At 35.8% G+C, this 22,654-nt stretch overlaps 1 protein-coding gene across 6 annotated transcripts in view; it reads left to right on the forward strand.

Annotated features, from left to right (window-relative positions):
* Nucleotides 1-22,654, forward strand: part of LOC118189526 (uncharacterized) — a 1,222,747-nt gene that overhangs the window by 270,320 nt on the left and 929,773 nt on the right. For 2 of the 6 annotated variants that reach the window (XM_085816472.1, XM_085816471.1), the window contains exon 2: nt 9,325-9,483. The exons of the other annotated variants lie outside the window; for them this stretch is intronic. In XM_085816472.1, the coding sequence (XP_085672598.1) occupies nt 9,468-9,483 (16 nt within the window). In that variant the 5' untranslated portion in view covers nt 9,325-9,467. The remainder of the gene's footprint in view (nt 1-9,324; nt 9,484-22,654) is intronic. 6 annotated transcript variants of the gene reach the window in all.

Genomic DNA, 22,654 nt, shown 5'->3' on the forward strand with positions numbered 1-22,654 from the left:
TTTTTGAAAATACAAAATATTATCATTTTTCCAAAATTTTTTTGTAAAAGCAGTCACGAGGATGAAAGTTTAACGTGTCCAAAAATCACAGAAAAATAAACTGTACATTTTTAAAAATAAACTTTTTTAGAAAGAACCCCGTTGAAAAGGTGTTGAGCTCCCTTTGTTAAATAAATTCGTATTTAATCGATTTATTGAAACACGAAATTTATTTTAAGTTCGTAAAATAGCTAAGTGCCTACGTTTCATGAGGATGTGAAAATGGAATGTGTAGAGTAAAATCTCGCTTTCCTATAGCCCATTATGTCTCAAAATGACGCGATTTCGTCACGAAACATAAAATAAAAAAAGTTCTAATTCGAATTTCGAAAAAAATCGCTTCGAGGTGTACTGGCTCTTGTCTAGATGCACCTATGTACCAAATTTCGTAGCCGTGGGTCTATTAGCTTACGCGCAGCGCGAACGAAAGACACACACACGCAGACAGACTCTTTCTTTTATTATATGTAGAGACTAGATAGACTAGATGAAAATATATTTAGTGTAACGCTGAACGTTATATACCTTCTGTATACTATACTTGAAAAGTTAATTATTTAAATCTATTGCATTAAAAAGTAAAAAATTAATATTTTTAAGAACATATGTTACTTTTAAATAGCTTAATATGTTAATCAATAACAACCAGATTAAATTTGAAAGGCAAATATCTTGTATTTTGTCGAACGACAACAGACTCAAATGAAAAGTGAAACAACGCATTTACAGTGGATGGCATTTAAAGTGAATCAACGCAAAACCGTGTTTCTAGACTTGTAGGTTGTAAAGTTGCGCGCTTCCAACCTGCACGCAACAAAGTGGTGACTGCTGAGAACTGGAAATAGACCAAAGTCTTGAGAAGGGTTTAAATCCCTTTTTATTCAACTTTAGAAATTACAAATGCGTGCTCTTGACGCTCACAAACTACGCCGACCCGGCGGTAAAATAAAAATAAGAAACTGAAAAGAGATAATAACAAGTGACTAACTACGAGTCTCTCTAAACGTAACTAACCTCACCGCGTTCTAAAATACCGCTGATAATTCAGCAAAATATGAATATTACGTTGAAAGATTAACAATTTGCCGTGGCAAGCACACAGGCCAAAACACGTGGTTCTTCGATTTCTAACTAGCCACCTCCACACTCGTGAAGCAAGAAAGCACCCTTTCGAACTCGTTTCCTTTCTATTTAACTCAGAATACTTCCGCTGATAATTTGAATCCTTGCGCGTTCTACTAAAATTTACATACTCTGGCATTGGCGATTCCAGGGAAAAGTAAGGCTTGACAGGAAAGATAGTTTAAACTTAAAATAAATGTTAGTTAAAATAAATATAAACCCTACAAGGTAATTAAAATAAAAAATAAAAAAAAAATCTGAAATGTTTCAGATTTTAAATTACGTCCAAAGGAGCGTTTTTTAACATTTTGTGTGTTACCTTTCTTTATTAAATATCATGTTCCTCGCACTTAAACCATAAGATCCAGTGCAACAGCAATATCGCAAAATAGTTTTAAAACGAGCATATCTTTAGAATTTCCGATACAGAGACTCACGCGCTGGAGATAAAAATGTTTTTTCTGCACAACGTTGCCATTGCTCGCTTTGAAATCCTTGAGTTTGTTAATCAAAAATTCGTCAAAGTTTTAAAAAATAGGAAATCGATCATAAAACAAATTTCAAATTTCAAATTTGGTCTTCCACATGCTCATATTCGTTGGAGGATTACGTTATTCAAAATTCGATGACTCTATGTACCGTTATTTTATTACAATGTGAGAAATATACATACATTTACGCAGATTTTCATTATTTAATTTCTTCAAATATAATGCAGGACTCTAACATTTTATGGCAACAGTTTGAAAAGTGAACCGACATTTATCCGTCCGACGCAAAATGCCAAAACGAAACTAATAGTCCTTCGGGATTCAAATCCCTTTGGACTAATAATGGATGCTTATTTTGAGTTTCAAATGATGTGTTGATTAAGGGATGGTTAAAACGCCTTTTTTCTTCTTAGCATAATTTTTTCCCTCCAAAATTTATGCTTTGTACTCTTAAGAATCAGTGAATCTTTCCATTAGCTTGTTATTCATACTTTGAGATTCGTGTTTTGACGCCCCATCCTCTTGCTTCGTGACGCGTGCGTCGGTCTCAAATGACTGCCAGGATGCGAAGGAAGCGAAAAGTGCCTCTCATCCAGTCCATTAGCAAAAGTTCCTCCTGCTTCGCGTGGGTCTAGGTAGGAAATAAAAGAGGTCCCACTCAATCAATACACGCCCAGATACTGTATTCATGATGACCACATCGTGACATTACGTCCGAAAGTCAACGTTACATCAGAGCTCTCCAGAGAAAGGGGCAAGACGGACTATCACGCCATCGCATGCATATATACGGCAGGGAAGGTCTTCTACATCTTTCTTCAACGAGATGGTAGGAAAGAGGCTTGCAGGCTAATGTCGCGCTGTCACGTGATGTGACGTTTAGAACAACCGACTGTGTCTTTCTCTCATTCTCTTGCGAAAAGAACCACTTCCTTTTCTCCTTGTATATTTCGTAATTGAAATTTAGATTGAACACGTGCTTCAGAGCTCGCAAGCTTTACTCTTTCTGAAACAAAATTAGTTTGTCGAGGTTCTGAGTGTAATTACAATTTGGCTTACCAATTGCAACTATATTCGTCCTGCTGGATAATTATTTCTGATGCTTGCTTTCTTCCCCCCCCCCCTTTCGCTCTTTTAGTTTGTTAAAGAATATTTCAGAGTTTGATATTTAAAATAATCTCTTCGGGCAATCACCTGCAGTTGGCTGCAAAAAGGCATTCGCATTGGGTCAGAACATAACAAGAATTTATGGTAAAAGTTTACAATTGCGTGCTCCTTGTTTTTTGGCGATTCTTTTTTGTCGCCAAGATCGGCGCCAGGAAGACACAATTTCAAGACGGCCGCTACACAAAACCAAAATAAGAAGTCAAAAAATTGCATAAACTCTGTGTCCATGTACACTTCGATCTGTTTTCACTTAAAAAAACATCCCAGAATTACACACTGCTTTAAATTTGTCCATGTACACATCAATCTATTTTTATTTAAAAAAAATCATTAGGTTAAAGTAAAGTTTAACTATCATGGTAACCAGAAAAATGAGATTTCATCGCCAAAATTTTACAAAAAATTGTCGCTAATCGAAGGTGCACCCAATTCTACACTAGAGCCGAATTTATTTTAAATTTTATTAATAATGTAACTTTAAGAAGAATTACTGAATTCCTCCTGTTCCACTATTCTTACCTTGCGAGTACTTTCGATCGAGATGACATCCGACCTTGTAGACCAAACGAATTTGAAGTCATCACAATATTCATGACAATATTTATGAAGTCTTAGTAAAATATAAAATGGGTTATATTTCTTATGACAAGTTGCTCTTTTAGTTCTTCGAACGATGCATAATACCTTGCAACTACTAACCTTATTTCGAGACAAACTTACCAGCTCATAGGTAGTTAAGTTATTTCACCACAGCAGGCAGCGGTTGTCAACCCCCCCCCCCTCTCGAAGCTTCAGTTCTCTCTCTTTATTTAAATTCACTTGATTTACGTCTTCTGGGGAAGTATGACTGATTGAACTTCTTGTACCGCCATTAGAGGCTTAATAGGGCTTAGTGGAGCTATTTAATTAAAGAAACATTGATATCTAAAACAAGGCCTATATCAGGCACATTAAGCAGTAGAACTACCACCTTACTGCCTGAAATAACTTAAAATAGAATAAAGAACTAAAATAGGAGCTTAAAGTCTAAGAGCTGGTGAGATTTACCAGCTGCACCAACAAAAGGACATTATTACATACTTTGTAAAATATAACACATGTTACTTGCATGCATAAAAATATGTTACTTACATATACAAAGAAATAAAATAACAGAATATCGTAAACATTCTAGTTTTCCTTTAAACAGACAGGGGAATTTTAAACACAATCAATATATAAATTCATTTCATTTACAGATACATATTTTATGAAATTTCACAATTTCAATTTAGTCACTGTATTTTTACTTAGATCCTTTAAAGTATTAAATTTAGCAATATCTGGAATCAATCTTAGAACAATATTTTTCATAGAAGAGCCTCTAAACAACAGGTGCTCAATATCGACATTAGTCATGCCACATGGACAGGCACAATTTTTAATCGAAAGCCTATTATAATAAAATGGAAAGTGTTCATGATTAGTTAAAGCTTGGTTTAGATACTTGTCACTTAGGCATCTTCTCTCACTAACAGTTGAGATAAAATTATATGTGAATCTTCCTTTAGAGTCTGGATCGTTTCACTTTGCTTGCCATAGAGTCAAACTTTCTATTTTGAACAATGATTTCAAACTGTCAAAGGAAGTCTTTACTTCAAAATCAATAATTTGATTTTCAGTGGCAGCCTTTGCCAATCTATCTGCGAATTCGTTACCAATGGTACCAATAATGACTCTTCGTCCAAAAGAGTTTAATATCTCTGAAAGCGCTAAGAGAAATGAGCATGTCTTTTATCTGTTTAATTAGATCTTTATTTGGACAAACACCCGTAATTGAAACAATTGCACTTTCGCAGTCACTATAGATTTCTACAGGTTCTACCGCAGAATTAGAAATTCGTAGAATTCTGGGGAAGTATGCATAAGCGAAAAGTGCAGGAAAGAATTGACATCAGAAATAACGTGTTAATTAAAATACATTTTACAGACCGTCAAAATGCGAATGCAAGGAGCTAGCTTCCTTTCAGGTATTAAGATTAACGTATGAATTAAAATTAATTCGTTAATCTTAGGACGTATATATATTATCCGATTAATTAAAATTGCGCGCCATTTAATGTTCTTATTATATTGAATTCCTTATTTGTATGGCCCACCAGCGGCCGAGCGGTAAAGTCGCTGAACACTGGTAGTTCGGTCCGAGGTTCGAATCCCGCGAACGGGCTGGCTGCATGGGTGTTTTCGTGGTTTTCCCCATGTGTAACGTGTATACGAGCCAGTATCCCTTAAAAAGTCCTCCACGAAGGCATCCCTCCCCCTAGGCAGATAGCCCTAGTGTGCTTTGCCATAATTAAATACGCCACACCACACACCACCTTATTTGTATACTTTCGAACCGAACGAGTTAGTTGAATAAAATTCTCGGAACAGGAAACTGGAATGAGCATTAGCAAAATGATGAAACCTTCCACTTTTGTTTGTCAGGATGCTATAATGTTTTCTGAATATGTCCAATAATATTTTCTGAAACGTTTGTTAAATCTTGATCTGTCGTTTATATGTATAAAATTGTTTTGAGGGCGTATTATCAGGTATCCAAAGTTCGTGCAAATTCAAATAGCAATCGGCGACCCTTTTAGGATGACTCGATCGTTATTTCTCACTGAAAACTACCAAACTAGGGCCCATTTTCAATTTTGCTTACATATCCTGTCCCAGAAGAAAATTCAAGAGAAATTAATATTTAAAGTTGTAATTTTGAGTAATGCATTGCATAAAGATGACTATAAATATATTTTTGCAATTTAAAATATTAAAAATAATCAATTAAAACGTTTTAGATATAATTTTAGCAAAGCAATAAAAATAATTAATCATCCATTTAATGTCAAGTCCACTTAATGTTAACCTTGAGATTATTTTACCCACGTTTAGTTTGTAAATCTACCTAAAAGCGGCTGTACATATTCAAAGTAGTCAAGCTTAGCTTGACTAGTTTATCCAGGTCACTGAATACGTACTGCTCCTTTTAGGCAGATTTACAAACTAAACTTGAGTAAAATAGTCTCAAGGTAACTGACTTGACATCAAGTGCAAGAACACATTATTTTTATTGATTTGCTAAAGAAAAAACTTCTGTAATAAATTTTTATCAGGAGTATAACACACTAGTTCTTAAGACACAATAACACGCCGAACAACTACTAATTCAGAAGTCAAACAACAAAAATCAGCGTTATATTTTCAAATTTTCACAGGACTACATTCGATGGTTTTCCCGAATCACCATCGTCAGCTGCAAAAGCGCAAATGAACAAGATAGGATATAATGATCAGATAAGATAAGAAAGCCTGGACAGAAAATAAGCTAGTGGCTCCATCTGTTGATGAAACCAGAACTAAAACATAATTTCTTTAAAGGCCGAAGGCAAAGATGGATTGGAATTAGGATCGCTAACTAGAACAGAAATATTTATTTTTTTTTAATTCAAAAAACATCTTCCATTGGAGAACTGGATTTTCTAGAGGCATTTCACATTCAAAAAAATCTTTCTGTTCTAGTTAACGATCCTAATTCCAATCCATCTTTGCCTTCGGCCTTTAAAGAAATTATATTTTAGTTCTGGTTTCATCAACAGATGGCGCCACCAGCTTATTTTCTTCCAGGCTTTCTTATCTTATCTGATCATTATATCCTATCTTGTTCATTTGCGCTTTTGCAGCTGACGATGGTGGGTCGGGAAAACCATCGAAACTAGTCCTGTGAGAATTTGAAAATAAAACGCTGATTTTTGTTGTTTGACTTCTGAATTAACACTAGTTCTTATCTAAGATAATTAAACTTCTTTATAAATTAGGTTACTAAACAAACATGTTGAATAACCTAAAACTTGAAAGCGACAGGAATTTTTTGCTTACGATCACATTTTTTAAGGTTTATGTCTAAAAAGTTTCAATTGTTTTTTTATATTCTAAATTGTAGAAATGTATCTATAGTCATCTTTATGCAATGCATTGCTCAAATTAAACTTTGAATACTAATTTATCTTGAACTGTCTTTCTTTTCTTCTGAGACAGCATATGTAAGCAAAATGTGAGAATGGCCACAGATGAGTTGAGAACAGGCTTTGGACTCGTCCGTGGTTGAGTTTGTTTGCTGCTTCTATAACCACTTAGCTTCGATTTTTGTTTCGCGAATGGACGTGGTGTAATACTAAAAGAGGAAATGGGCCAGTTCAGACTCTTGCTACAGAGTAGGAAGAACGGAATTTTTTAGCTCTGTTTCCTAGCGCATGCTGTTGAGGATTCTGATGCAAAATCTAGAACGCAAACCAAATAAAAAAAAAAAAAGTCTACAGTTTGTTTTCCGCCATTCATCCACAGTGGAGATAATACACTCCTGTAGGTAGCTTTCTTCTGCCCAGCGCATGACGCATAGCGTAATTCTTCATTTCATATAATGTTCTTCCATTTTTCAATTTACGTTGATGCCATGCTGTACACACAGTGCAGTCGGTGGACAAGTGTTCGCTCCTTAACACTAGCTTAAATGTTGCAGCTTGCCTGCAGAATTTAAATGAACATTGTTGCAGTTTCTGTGATTGGTAAAAGAGCGGGCGTAACTTCTCAAAGCCAGTAGCTACAATTGCTAGTAAGATCTGCTAGTTTGACTTCACGACATATCAGAAGAACTGGCAATAATGTGTTGGCCCCAAACAGAAACTCCAACCCTGATCACAAATTCCAATTCCTTGGTCGGGAATGTCTCGCCTAATCGTCAAACTCTCTGTCTTAGTCTAAACTCCATTTCACTAGTATATCACTCATTTTTGCATGTGGTGTTCGAAACTTGCGACAAATGTTACGAATAGAATGACCATATTGGTAGACATCCATGAGCATACACTGAAGTGACAAAAGTCATGGGATAGCAATATGCAAATATACAGATGGCAGTTGTATCGCGTAGAGAATGTATAAATGCGAAGTGCTTTGGCAGGGCTTATATTTGTGTTCAAGTTATTCATGTGAAGAGGCTTTGATGTGATTATGGCCGCACGACGAGAATTAAATGACTTTGAACGCGGAATGGTAATTGGAGCTAGACGCATGGGTCATTCCATTTCGGATATCGTTAGAGAATTCAACATTCCGAGATCCACAGTGTCAAGAGTGTGCCGAGAGTATCTAATTTCAGGCATAACATCCCACCATGGACAGCGCAGTGGCCGACCACCTGCACTTAACGACCGAGACCAGCGACGTCTGCGTAGAGTTGTCAGTGTTCACAGACAAGCAACACTGCGTCAAATAACCGCAGAAATCAATGTGGGACGTGTCCGATAGGACAGTGCGGCGAAATTTGTCTTCCTCGGGCTATGCCAGCGGAAGACCGACTCGAGTGCCTTTACTGACAACACGACATTGCCTGCAGCGACTCGGCTCGTGAGCATATCGGTTGGTCCCTAAACGAATGGGAAACCGTGGCTTTGTCAGATGAGTCACGATTTCAGTTGGTAAGAGCTGATGGTAGGGTTCGAGTGTGGCGCAGACCCCACGAAGCCATGGACCCAAGTTGTCAACAAGGCACTGTTCAAGCTGGTGGTGGTTCCATAATGGTCTGGGCTGTTTTCCATAATGGTGTTCCATAATGGTCATGGACTCGGTCCTCTGGTGCAACGGAACCGATCATTGACTGGAAATGGATACCTTCAGCTACTTACAGCCATTCATGGACTTCACGTGCTCAAACAACGATGGGAGTTTTATGGATGACAATGCGCCATATCACCAGGCCACAATTGTTCGCGATTGGTTAGAAGAACATTCTTGACAATTCCAGCGAATGATCTGGCCACCTAGATCGCCCGACATGAATCCCATCGAACATTTATGGGACATCATCGAGAGGTCAGTTTGTGCCCAAAACCTTGCACCGTCAACACTTTCACAATTATGGACGTCTATAGAGGCAGCATGGCTCAATATTCCTGCAGGGGACTTCCAACGACTTGTTGAGTCCATGCCACGTAGAGTTGCTGCACTTCGTCGGGCAAAAAATGGACCGACAAAATATTAGGAGGCATCCCATGACTTTTGTCACTTCAGTGTGTAATGATGAGCTTAACTCAGTTCACGTCGTGCGTTCACTCTGAGAGCAGTAGTTAGTGTAGACATTCAATTATGAGCTCATGGCGTTTCATAAACTATGGCCTTATTGATGCAATGACATGTATCAATAATGTGTAGGCAATGCTGCTTGCATTTTAGTAGGTGTCCTGTCATATTGGCAGTGTAATGTTTCTGTGATGCACTGTTTAATTATCAGTTAATTGAACTTTGTTGGTTTTAAAGAAGATCCCAGACATACAATGATGGCAATCTTCTTTACTTGTATTATTCAACTAAAGATGAGAAAATTAACTGCTCATAATTTCATAAGAAAATGAAATATTTATTTAGCACTAATGTCTTGTAGGTTGCAGACTAAAAATTACAAAATTTTATCCACCGCTATTTGCAGGAGTTAACATAAAGGGAAGTTAGAAATTAGCTGGCTTTCACACAACCAAATCTCACCTTGTCAAAGGCTCAAATAACAAGCTAAGGTCACTACCAACTTACCATCCGCTGGGAAAACGCAAGCCATAAGATCTGGTCGCAGTCATGAAGAACAGCTCAGGTATTCATTAGCTCTTTCTTCCTATTTATTGTGATTTTGCTCTCAGTAAATGCAAACTTTAGATACTTTACACTCAGACTTGAATTGGTTGAACTGAAATGAAGCAGTAGAAATGACAAGACAGAAATGAACGAAAGAAAACTGTGCAATGGATGACGAGTGGGTTCCACGGCAATGACTTGTAGACTTTCATGGACTAAGGCAATACCTGAAAAATCCTTTTTACTTCCTTGTACGAAGTAAAAAGGAAGTATTGTAATCGCGAAAAGTTTCAGGCAGCATATTTCAACGAAAATATCCATTTTGACCGCTATCGAATGCAATTTAACGATGTGTTTTTGCTTGACATCTGTACGTAAGGACAGAATAAAAGACTCTTTTCCTTCAAAATATTGTAAAACTGCTTTCAAATTAATTCTGAAGAGAATTTTTCGTGGCGTCTGTACGAACGTATGTACGTACGTGCGTACGTACGTATCTCGTATAACTCAAAAACGAGTAGCCTCAGAACGTTGAAATTTTGTATATAGGACTGCTATAACATGTAGATGTGCACCTCGTATTTTGGTTGCAATCGGCCGCACCAAACGTATATAAATATATTTATATATATATCCACTCTGTTACCCGGCTCAGTGATCTCAGTTTCTTTACTCTTATATGTTGGTACATTGCACATTTTTTGCTTTAAAAATGATTGAATTATGTTGTTTTTATCTTCCGGTTAAGGATTTTATGCCTTTAGTAAATCTGTGTGCAATATGTTTAGAATTATCAGTAATTTTAAAGTTGTTTAATTGCCGCTAAGCCTGTTTTTATGATGGCGGCCACTGATAGTTCACATTTGAAACAGCAGACTAGTGGATTTGTTGCCAATCTAGAGAAACTTAGCTTCGCAACAACAAGAATCATTCATTTATTATTGCCAATTAAATCATGCTTAATCCTTTCTGGAATTTTTTCGAGGAAATAAGTGTTTAAGATTTACTTGGTAATGTTTAATACAGATATTTTGAGTTTTTATGTATTTTTGCCTTCTCGCGAAGTGAGAACTGAATTAATTAAATGAGAAATACTCAATCGTCTGTGAAAAACTGTTCTTTTTTGTTTTGTTTGCTTAATTTCTTTTATACATCATTCTAGCTTTATTATAGTATTGGAATAGAACATGTGGCAACGATTAAATAATTCTATTCTTTAAATGATATCAATTTTGTGCATTATGAGTGAGAATATGAACGAAATATATAAGTTAACTGTTATATAATTATTGGATTATATAACAGTTAACTTAGTTTCCGTTATAAAATTATAAGTTAACTGTTATATAATTATTACTATTATTAAGTGAATCTAGCGCCAGAGTGTCGCTATGGTAAACAAATACTAGAGTGAATTTTAAAGAATGCATTTATTCTATTGTGGTTTATGCGCTGTCGGCGAAGTAGATTTAATTCAATCCAATAAGTTTAAATGAAATGCAAGAAAAATGCGTATAATTTAATATTCCAATACAAGGAAGTCATGTGGTGTACACATCAGATTTTTTTTTTCCATTGTAATGTATTCCTCTAAATGCCTTAAATATTTTATTTATTTGTTTATTTTCGCTAGCTTTTAATGATTTGCACTTCTAATTGTAGACACCAACTTATTGTATAATTATTAGGTTGTTCAGAAAGAAATTTAGTTTTTTTTTTTCGCTAACAGAGGACTTAATTGTATTTTTTCACAGACAATTTCACACTTAAGCCGCATAATCATTACATATTTTGGCAGCTGACACAGCAAGGCTTGTTTGTGAAAAAGTTCGGTTGATTTTACGCAGTAGTTTTTGTTTGGTGCCCTTTCAAATATGGAAAGTGAAAAGCAGCCTTTTCCGTATATTTTATTTTTTTACTATCGAAAAGGTTAAAGTGCTCTTCATCAAGAGAAAAATTATCCGATATGTATGGAGAAGATGTATTGACAGAACGCCAGTGCCAAAAGTGGTTTGCAAAATTTCGGTCCGGTAATTTTGATCTTGAATATGCACCACTTTCAGGGCCAGTTGAAGCTGATGAAGACACAATAAAGGCATTAATTGATGGCAAATCATCGAATAACGACTCGTGATAACGTTGAGAGGTTAAATTTATCGAATTCGAACGTTCATGGTCATTTGAAATGCCTAAGCTTAATCTCAGAGCTTGACATATGGGTTCGTTATGTTCTTAAACTCTTCATCAGCTTCAGCTGACCTTCCAGAACGAGGTGCATCATCAAGATCAAAATTTCCGGATCGAAATTTTGCAAACCTATTTTGGCATTTGCTTTCTGCCAATACATCTTCTCCATACGGGGTCCGCCGAAAGCATCGCAAACGAAAACGTCGTGGGAGAAAAGAAAGCAGAGAAAATGTCGCAGTTCTAAAACATCGTGGTACAAAATATTATGTTCGAAAATAGAGCGGTTTAAAAACATCGTCGTCGAAAATATCATGGTTAAAAAATAAAGTACCTACAAATCATAGCGTGACGATAACATCGCACTCATGCGTTTTCAGGTTTTACAAGTTGTAAATACATGTTCGCATAATGATCTGGGAGAGCAAGAAGGAAAGATGGATTCTTTTAATTTTATATTTCATATTTTTGAATGAACTAATAAATTTTTGCTGAATAAATAAGAAGGAAACTTAAGCATTTAAAAATTGAAAATAAGTAGGAAATTAATGCAACTTAATAGAACTTAAATTTACGTAGTTAATTAACAAAGGTGATTAATAAATTAATCTTTTTTATAAAGTTTTACTGATAATGTTTTTATGAAGAATACAGCCTTATGCTTAAAAATGCTTAGAAAAAGGAAGATAGATAACTGCATGAGATTACCTTTATAAAAATTGCTTAGTTAATTATAAAATTATTTTCTTTCACATTTGTTAATCTGATATTGTTATAGTGAAAATTATATTGTTTTGTTTCCGTTTATTCTTAAAGGGTCATTAACATTTTCATGTATAGCTTGCAATCAATTTTTGGGATGTCGATTTGTTAGTTATGACGAAAGTCAGTTACGCAGTATGTCAGTATGGGATTTGAAAAACTCATATGTGCGATGTTATCGTCATGCGATAACATCGCATGCGTCATGCGATAACATCGTCATGCGATAACATCGATAACATCGCATATGATTTATAGGTACTTTATTTTTTACCACAATATTTTCGACGACGATGTTTTTAAACTGAGAAGATTTTGAACCGCATTATTTTAGACCGCGATATTTTGCACCACGATGGTTTAGAACTGCGATGTTTTCTCTTTGCTTTTTTTTTTTTTTTTTCTCCCACGATGTTTTGTACCATGCGTTGTTTTCACCTTGTGTTGTTTCCTTCACGATGTTTTCGACTGTAACCCTCCATACGCATCGGATAATTTTTTCTTGCTTGAACAGCATTTTAACCTTTTCGATAATAAAAAAAGTAATAAATGCCGAAAAGGCTGCTTTTCACTTTCCGTATCTGAAAGTGCACCAACCAAAAACTACTGCGTAGAATTAATCGAACTTCTTCACAAGCAAGCCTTGGTCTATCAGCTATCAAAATATATAATGATTATGGAGCTTAAATATGAAGTTGGCTATGAAAAAATACAATTAATCTGCCTGTTGGGAAAAAGACGAAATTACATTCCAAACAACCCAACAGAATCCGTTGGTTGAGTCTGAAAAGCAGTTGCCGAACTTAACGAACGCATAAAAGCAGTTACACTGTAATAATATCTCCAAAATGATATTGAAGCAGTTGAAACCTTTGAATATAACTATTACACACCAATGCAGGTAATGAGGTAAAATGGAGTGACCGCTAAGAATCGGGAGCAAGGCGAGGTCAGTCTAAATCTAATGCAACCTCTGCGTGCTCGAATAAAATTAATGATCAAGGTGTATTGGTGTACTTAATTATGGCAAAGCACACTAGGGCTATCTGCTTAAGGGGAGGGATGCCTTCATGGAGGACTTTCTAAGGGAAACTGGCTTGTATACACGTTACACATGGGGAAAACCACGAAAACACGCATGCAGCCAGCCCGTTCGCGGGATTCGAACCTCGGACCGAACTACCAGTGTTTAGCGACTTTACCGCTCGGCCGCTGGTGGGCTTAGGAAATATGTAGTTTGTGCACTGAAAGTCAGCAAGCCTTTGCTGGATTCTTCTTCTTTTTTTTTTTTTTTTTTTTTTTTTTTTTTTTTTTTTTTATGATATATTTGTTGTATCACCTCGACTTTATATTTATTATTATATTTTGATCTTGAAAGTTTAAATTATACTCTTTATTATTATTATTATTAATTTTTTTACTGATAAAAAGGCAGTACGTTTTTCATTTTTCCAGCACTATATGCTGTTTCACGTTCGCGCATTTTTTATCACGTCGATAATTTCTCTACTGGGAATAACTTAAAACAAGTTTTTCTATATCCGAGTTTTCGTCGTGATATATTTCATTATTGCCACCCAGACGGTATAGTGGTTAGCGGAGCCTGACTGCGATACTGAATGACCCGGGTTCGAATCCTGGAGAAGGCATGGATGTAAAATTGTCTGTCCCTTTGTAGAGTCATTAGGTTTTTTTAGAGGCAGAAAAGATGAAAAATAGCAACCGCCTTCGCCGGGAATCGAACCACGGACCTCTGGAATACAGGCCTAGCGTGCTACCGTTACGCCACGAAGGCACGCTAGGGAAGTGGGAGAAATACCTTATATACTCCCTTTTTTAAAGGGCGACTAGTGTTTTAGGAGACCCAGTCGCCAATCGTGGGTGAGGAGAATCATCATCCACAACCCCCTTTTAGTTCGGGCGCCACTTGTAGAGACATCAGGATTTTTTGGAAGCAGGCAAGAAGAAAAATTAACAACCACCTTCGCCCTGAATCGAACCACGGTCCTCTGAAATACCGGCCCAGCATGCAGAACCACTACACCACGAAGGCACGCTAGGGAAGTGGGAGAAATACCTTATACCTTCAGAGGAGGTAACGATGGCTGCCTATTAGCAGAGTCGTAGCTATGGTTTTCAGCGCCCAGGGACAACTGAAGATTTCGCGCCCCCTACTGTTTGCCAAGGATGGAAATCATTTAATTCTAAAATGTCGTAACATCAGTTTGGCGCCCCTTGGATTCTGCGCCCGGGGGATAGATGCCCCCTCTTGCCCCCTTCTAGCTACGCCCCTGCTTATTAGGTGCCTCCACAATAAAATGGTCACTACTTCTGACCTTAGGAGTGGCCAATGCCTTTATAGGCAAGTGCCCGCCATTGGGGTAAACAAAGAAACTTCCTCATTCATAGATTTCTATCGATCAAGAAAAGCAGAATACTTCAAACTGCTGATCTTTTCGATAAAATTTCGATCCTTTATTTCTGCCACGGAGAGCCCTGACGTGTAAGTATTTTCTACCGTTGCATGTATGCTGCCATTACCATAGAATATTTTTTTTTAGTTGCTTTGTTTCGAAATCATTCGGTTGCAAAATTTTAATCTCTGGTGAACGTAAACCGTCCAGACCGTTTTGTGGCTGCTTCCTTCAAGAGCAAAGCACTTTTTTTGCATAAATTCCTTCCTAAGCTTATCCATCATAGTCTGGCTAACAAACAGTAATCGATCACTTCAAGAAAGCTAATGAAATGGACTTCGTATTCATACTCACTGGCCGAGACAACAAAAAGAAAGGGGCTGAGAAATATTCGCTGAACGAAAATACACTGATGAAACAATGGAAGGCGACTGCTGGAAACATCATTGATGAATGATCTTCGATAATTCGCGCCTCAGTAAATTGTATAAGCGTTTTATTAAAATGATCTACGATCTTTAGTTCCGTTGGGTCTATTGCGTCTGCGCCATTGATTGCCTTTGGTAAGTTTCCGAGATCTTGCTGATAATGTGGCAACTGTAAGTTAAGTTATTAAATCTTATGCAGTGTTGGTATGTGTTAGAGAAGGAAATCGAGTCGAAGTTTTTTCGCTTTAGCTGGAGAAACTATATAACGATCGGCTATAAATTTAAATGGCGAAAATGTGTTATGAAACCACACCGTTCTGATATTACGAAAAAACATTTCCATATTATATTATCGGTTGTAATTGATCGAGCAAAATCTTTTAGGTGATGTGATGTTAATATTTTCTTGCATATAAATATGCAGTGACCTCTTTTTATCTGTTTACTTTCCTAAGATGACCTTTTAAAAAAAAATCAGTTAACAGTATATTTAGAGTTAAATAAACATGGGTATTGGACATCACCTCTCTACGGCGACCACTTTTGAAAGTGACAGGTATTTTTAAGAGCATAACTAAACATCGGTACTGATCATCATCTCTCTAAGATGACTTTGTTTACAGAAGACCAAAATCATCTGCAACTTTGGTTTGTTGCCTTGAAGTTTGGTTTACAGTGGGCTTAATGGCAAACCGCACATTGAGTTGGTCAATGTTAACGAATTTCCCTTACTGCGCATGCTCAGTGGTGTACCTTTGACATGGCAGACAATTTACTAAGCATAAGCAACCCTGTTCATCATGTAGGTCTTATCTACTATTTAAAATTACAATACTACCGAAATTTATTTGTGCTTTGTGCATTTGCTTCTGTTCAATTTCATGTTATTTTATTTTGTTAATAAACCTTATATTTAATAACAGTTATTTATAATAATTTCCTTTACTTTAATTGTGTAATTTAAACTGGATTTATTCTTTCATTTTTTAAAGTATATACTAATGGAACATATAGTTATTTACCATACGCAGTTGCTTTTATTCCTCACAAGTATATTCAATAAAAATTCAGCTAATATATCCTGTAATATTTCCTGTTTTGTAACCATTCCTAAAAGAAAATTTGAGTAGTTTACAATCGATATTTACCCTCTAAGTAATAAAGCAACTTACAACCTAACAAGTTTTCAAATCCCGAACTGTTTACGCCCATATAACAGAATATCAAAAACACACCGTATTTATCTTCTTTTAAAATTGTACCAAAGTCGTAATTACGCCCAATTCTCTTCTGGGCATGCGCAGTTTGCGAAATTCGCTTAACATTGATCAACTGAATGTGCAGTTTGCCATTACCCTCACGGTGGCTTTGATATTTTGAGCAGAAATGGCGAAGATTGCTGGCAGGAGTTATTTGCTCTAAATATTGCTTTGACAGAATTACATCCACTTCTGAACTTAGAGCCTCTAATTATCCCCGCAAAAAATTGTAGAAACAAATTAGAAAATAACTATGCAAATAATTCCCTTCTCGTAAATAACAGAATTAAGGTATAATTTCATGGAAGTTAACTTTCATTAATAAAATAAGTTGCAAGGCAAGGACGTAAGCAGAAAACGAAAGCAAATCGAAAAATTATTTAGATTTTTATGCGAAGTAGCTTTTTTCATGGTGACATTAAATACAAACTCATATTTGCTTAACTGAAACTGTATCAGAATTTTACTAAATAATACTAACGTGTAAGTCAAATCGGATTTCGGCCAGTTAGTAATATACGTTTAGAAAATCAAAAAATCGTTGGAATTTTTTATTTCAAAGTCTTAATAGCTTTTGAATACCGTTTTAAGCCAATCTGATGTTTTTAATGAGTCTTTATGAAGCTAATGTATCTTGTTTTTAGGTACTATAATTGTAGGGTCAATATTTTACGATCTTTTTTAAGTGTAAACTTTGAATTTGAAAGGTGTCTTATTATTTGCAAATTGGCATCGCTCAAATACGTCGCCATTTGACATTCCATAAAGTCATTGATTTAATTTCAGATTCAAAGGATACGCATTTATGTAGATTTAGACGTTTTTACTTCCTTGTCCGAAGTAAAAAGGAAGTATTGTAATCGCGAAAAGTTTCAGGCAGCATATTTCAAGGAAAATATCCATTTTTACCGCTATCGAATGCAATTTAACGATGTTTTTGTGTGATATCTGTACGTAAGGACAGAATAAAATACTCTTTTCCTCCAAAAAAAAATATAAAACTGCTTTAAAATTAATTCTGAAGAGAATTTTTCGTTGCGTCTGTACGAACGTATGTACGTACGTGCGTACGTACGTATCTCGCATAACTCAAAAACGAGGAGTAGCCTCAAGACGTTGAAATTTTCTATATAGGACTGCTATAACATGTAGATGTGCATCTCGTATTTTGGTTGCAATGGGCCGCACCAAACGTATATAAATATATTTATATATATATCCACTCTGTTACCTGGCTCAGTGATCTCAGTTTCTTTACTCGTATATGTTTGTAAATTGTACATTTTTTGCTTTAAAAATGATTGAATTATGTTTTTTTTAATCTTCCGGTTAAGTTTTTTATGCCTTTAGTAAATCTGTATGCAATATTTTTAAAATTATCAACAATTTTAAAGTTGTTTAAGTCCCGCTAAGCCTTTCTTTCATGGCGGCCATTGATTGTTTACATTGAAACAGCAGTATAGTGGATTTGTTGCCAATCTAGAGAAACGTAGCTTCGCAACAACAAAGATAACGCCTTCATTTATTATTGCCAATTAAATCATGCTTAATCCTTTCTGGAATTTTTTCGAGGAAATTAGCGTTTAAAATTTACTTCGTAATTTTTAATACGGATATTTTGAGTTTTTATGTATTTTTGCCTTCTCGCGAAGTGAGAACTGAATTAATTGAATGAGAAATATTCAATCGTCTGTGAAAAAGTGTTTCTTTTTTGTTTTGTTTGCTTAATTTCTTTTATACATCATTCTAGCTTTATTATAGTATTTGAATAGAACATGTGGCAACGATTAGATAATTCTATTCTTTAAGTGATATAAATTTTGTGCATTATGAGTTAGAATATGAACGAAATATACAAGTTAACTTTTATATAATTATTGGATTATATAACAGTTAACTTAGTTTCCGTTATATAATTATTATATAAGTTAACTGTTATATAATTACTAATACTGTTAAGTGAATCTAGCGCCAGAGTGTCGCTATGGTAAACAAATACTAGAGTGAATTTTAAAGAATGCATTTATTCTCTTGTAATTTATGCGCTGTCGGCGAAGTAGATTTAACTCAATCCAATAAGTTTAAATGAAATGCAAGAAAAAATGCGTATAATTTAATATTCCGTACAAGGAAGTCATGTGGTGTACACATCAGTTTTTTTATTAACAGTAAAAAGCATCATTTTTAATGTGAAAATAACATTCCAAAGTAACAGGTGTTAAAATATTCACTAAATTAACTCTGAAGTAAGAAGCGAGTACATGTTTTCTTTCCGTTTAGAAATATTTCCTTATAGCAAAGATATATTTTCATCTTAAAGTTGCAAGCTAAATAGTTAGCTATTAAATGATTAAACATTCGGTATTTATCAATAGTCAGTATAACCGTATTATGGAGGGTTCATTGTTGTTTATTTCGTTGCATATAAAATAAAGGCGACATAAAAATTCAAGATAAATAGATAGCCAGAAAATAGAATTTTCCCACGATTTCAAATACTCTGTTGCATATTTTCTCCCACCCTCTCTGTCTTTCTCGAATTCCATTCCTTCTGCCACTCTTATATCTGTTTACCGACATAGATCGCTTTCGTGAGCTCGATTTCTTACTCTTTTGAAATGTAAACTGGTCTCTCCCCCCCTTACGTGCCTGTCGCACTAGTTTTTATTTATACTTTTCTGCGAAAGTATATATGTTGGCAGCGAATAAAACATATTTTTCTTCCCTGCATCTTCCGCGTCGAAAAAATTATTTCTTTAGTTCTTTCTTGCCCCAGCGTCTCCGCAAAATGCAGAGAAGTGCCGTTTTATTCGATTTATATACTTATTCCAAGCGGTTGCTGAAATCTTGGCTGCAGGCTGAAATCTCTTGTGGAATATACATTTTATGAAAATGCGTTTCCTCGATGTATAGCACCGGTGAATTTCTTTCTTCTTTTTTTTCCCTGAGTTATCGTTCTTCGACTCTCCCTGCACGTTATTTGTCGATTTCATACGTGACAGTCTATGGGACAGGATTTGTTGTTCGCTTTAACACCTGTTTCGGGCGTACAGTCTGAAGGGAAAGAATTGAGCCAATGATGATAGAATGATAACTGTGCTTTTTCTAAGTTAAGAAAAGACTGTTTAGTATGATTGAATGCCTGTTAGTGCGAGTGTTGTAGATAAAAAAGAATTATACTGCTCAAAGTAACTTATAGCATTTAGAAATTTTGTTCCCGAGGTGGTTTTTGGTGTGCATCTTTCATGTTTGGGGTTATTTGTGCGTGCTTTAGGAGGAGGAGTTTTATAAATCCCCATTTGTCTCAAATACTGGAATTTGAATTCTTAGAATTTAGAAGATATTTCTCCCCCCCCCCTTCTTAGCATGCCTTCATGGTGTAGTGGTCAGCACACTCGGCGCGTATTCGAGAGTTTCGTGGTTCGAGTCCCAGTGAGGGTATTGGTCATTTTTCACGTCTTTCAGTATCAAAATAGCCTAATGTCTCTACAGTGGCGCCCGAACTAAAAAGGGTGTTCCAGGAAGGGAACTAAAAAAGATGATGATTCTCCACCACCAGGGTTTGGTGATTGGGTCGCTTAATTCCCAGTCGCTCTTTAAAAAGGGGAATATAAGGTATCTCAGGTCGTACCCCGCTTTCTTAGCATGACTTCGTGGTGTAATGGTCAGCACACTCGGCGCGTATTCGAGAAGTCCAGGTTCTAGTCCCGGCGATGGCATTGTTCATTTTTCATGTGTCTTGCTTCCAAATAACGTAATGTCTCTACAAATTGTAAAAAATCATGTGTTAGCTCACTCATCCGTGTATAAGATTGCTGCGGTTTTTGGGACTGTTTTAATTCATTGAAATCGCGCGAAAGATATCGTCACGGTGTTAAAAAAAAGTCAATGCTAGAAAGAAGATTGCTTGCGTGTTTAAAACTTATCGAAACATTTAAATAAGTAACATGTGCAGTATATTGCTGAGACGAAGCGAGCAATTTTCAATTCAAAATATTTATATATTGTGTAAGGTATTTATGTTAATTCACCAGTTATTTTATGTTAGGAATGTATACTGTCACTTCTCTCTTTCCGTTTTCCTTCCAGAATGCAAATTATTCTTAGTGTCTTAAAGTGAGGGTTTGAAATTGTTTTAGTCAGAGCATGTTCCTTCTCTTGAAGACCACATTCCTAGTCGTTATTCTACGATAAGCATTCCCGTCTACGGCGTTGCTTTATTCTTTCAGACAGTGTTGTCACGCCGGTGTAAGGTTAAGAGCCAACTTTTGCCTTTAAATATCTCTAATGTGCCTTTGGCTAATAATGATGTATATTTTGTTTTCGCGAAGCTCACGCTGAAATAATTTCGATACTTCGAGGTCGACTTTGAGCCAACAACTGAAAGCAGACGCTCTCTCCGGTCCTTGGCGACGAAATCAATCGCCAAAATCATCGCCAAGCGAGATAGCGATTTACTCAATGTTAAATAGACATGCCCCTGTATTCTTACTTTCCGGCGGAGCATCGCCTCTAGATTTTCATGTTACATTAGACAAAAAAATAATTCTACAATTTCACGAATAATTTCACTAAAATTTTATGCATAAAACTCGTAACAATATGAAAACACACTGTAGATTACAAACACACGACTCATTTACCTTTGGTTATGTTAAACCCATATGTGCGCCCGTAGGAGTCAAAAAGTTAACTAATAAATCTTTCCAGTATTTGATCCCGTTAAAATATCTTTAGTTTCACATAGGGGCAGACTGGCACTATGAAGATCCTTTTATTCATGAATTAAGTTAGATTTATTATATAGGTTGAAAGGTATTTCTCCCGCCTTCGTGGTGTAGCGGTCTGCACGCTGGGCGCGTATTCCAGAGGTCAGTGGTTTTATTCCCGGCGAAGGTGTTACTCATTTTTCATTCCTGTTTCCAAAAAATGGCCTAATAACTGTACAAGGTATAGGCCGTATTTCGATGCAGAATAACTTTTTTTTTTTTTTTTTTTTTCAATTGGAATAGATACAAATGTTAGATGTATTTTCGTTTATGACATGAGTCATTGTTTTGACTGTTCGGTTTCAGGGTAAAGAAGGACTTTCTTTCTTATACTGTGACTGCATTATGTTTGGCATGTTATTTACGTATTTTACTTTTACAATTTATCTATTTATTAATTTTATATCTTTTAATTTTTTTAAAACTTGGTTAGGTATGGCTTGGCTGTATGAAATGCTGAATTTCTAAGTAATGGTGTCTACTAGTCTTCAGTTTTATCTTTTAAGTAAAATATTACTTAACTATATGTAATATTTAAAATAGTCTACAATTCATTTAGGAAAGAATGAAAAACAATCATTTTTGTAACATGAAAAAAGTTAATTCGGGCGAATAAACTAGTTATTGACTCCTAGTATAATTATTAATACAATGAAACTTTTCTTAGACAAATCTCCATAGTCTCATGGAGGTGGTAGTCGCCCTTATAAGGTACGACTATTGATAATGCTCGATGTCGTTGTTTATCTGTATTATGGAATGACTCTGCGAGATGGTAGCCACGAGAGAGAAGTTTCATTATGTGCATTCCTGTAGAGTAGAGCTTCTAGCCGATTTTGTTTCTTTACGATGGCGTTGGTCGCCTTAGAGAATACGTCTGAGACAGTCGATTTGTTCAGTATCGTTGTTTAACTGTGTTATGATGCATACCAGTCTCTTTGAGAGAGACGATGACCGAGCTTTCGGTATATGTACGTTTGTTCAGATGTTGGTTGTCTTATAAATATGAGTATCTCTGATGGTCTCTACCCTTATTTAATTATGCTAAAGGATGTACTAGTTAGTCCTTTTCAGTGATGGTCCCATGAGGAAAATTCCATTGTACACAATACATCGAGAGCATAAAGCACAAAGAAATAATTTCCGGAAGAGAGCTTTTATGTTTCTTCATAGCTACCAAAACATTTTTTTTTTGAGATGTTGGTCGCCTTAGAGAATACGTCTGAAGACAGTCGATTTGTTCCGTATCGTTGTTTAACTATGTTATGATGCATACCAATCTCTTTGAGAGAGACGATGACCGAGCTTTCGGTATATGTACGTTTGTTCAGATGTTGGTTGTCTTATAGAATATGAGTATCTCTGATAGTCTCT

The sequence above is a fragment of the Stegodyphus dumicola genome, chromosome 5, assembly GCF_044657685.1.
Source record: "Stegodyphus dumicola isolate Sdum_Otavi_A_Nest chromosome 5, ASM4465768v1".
NCBI lineage: Eukaryota > Metazoa > Arthropoda > Arachnida > Araneae > Eresidae > Stegodyphus > Stegodyphus dumicola.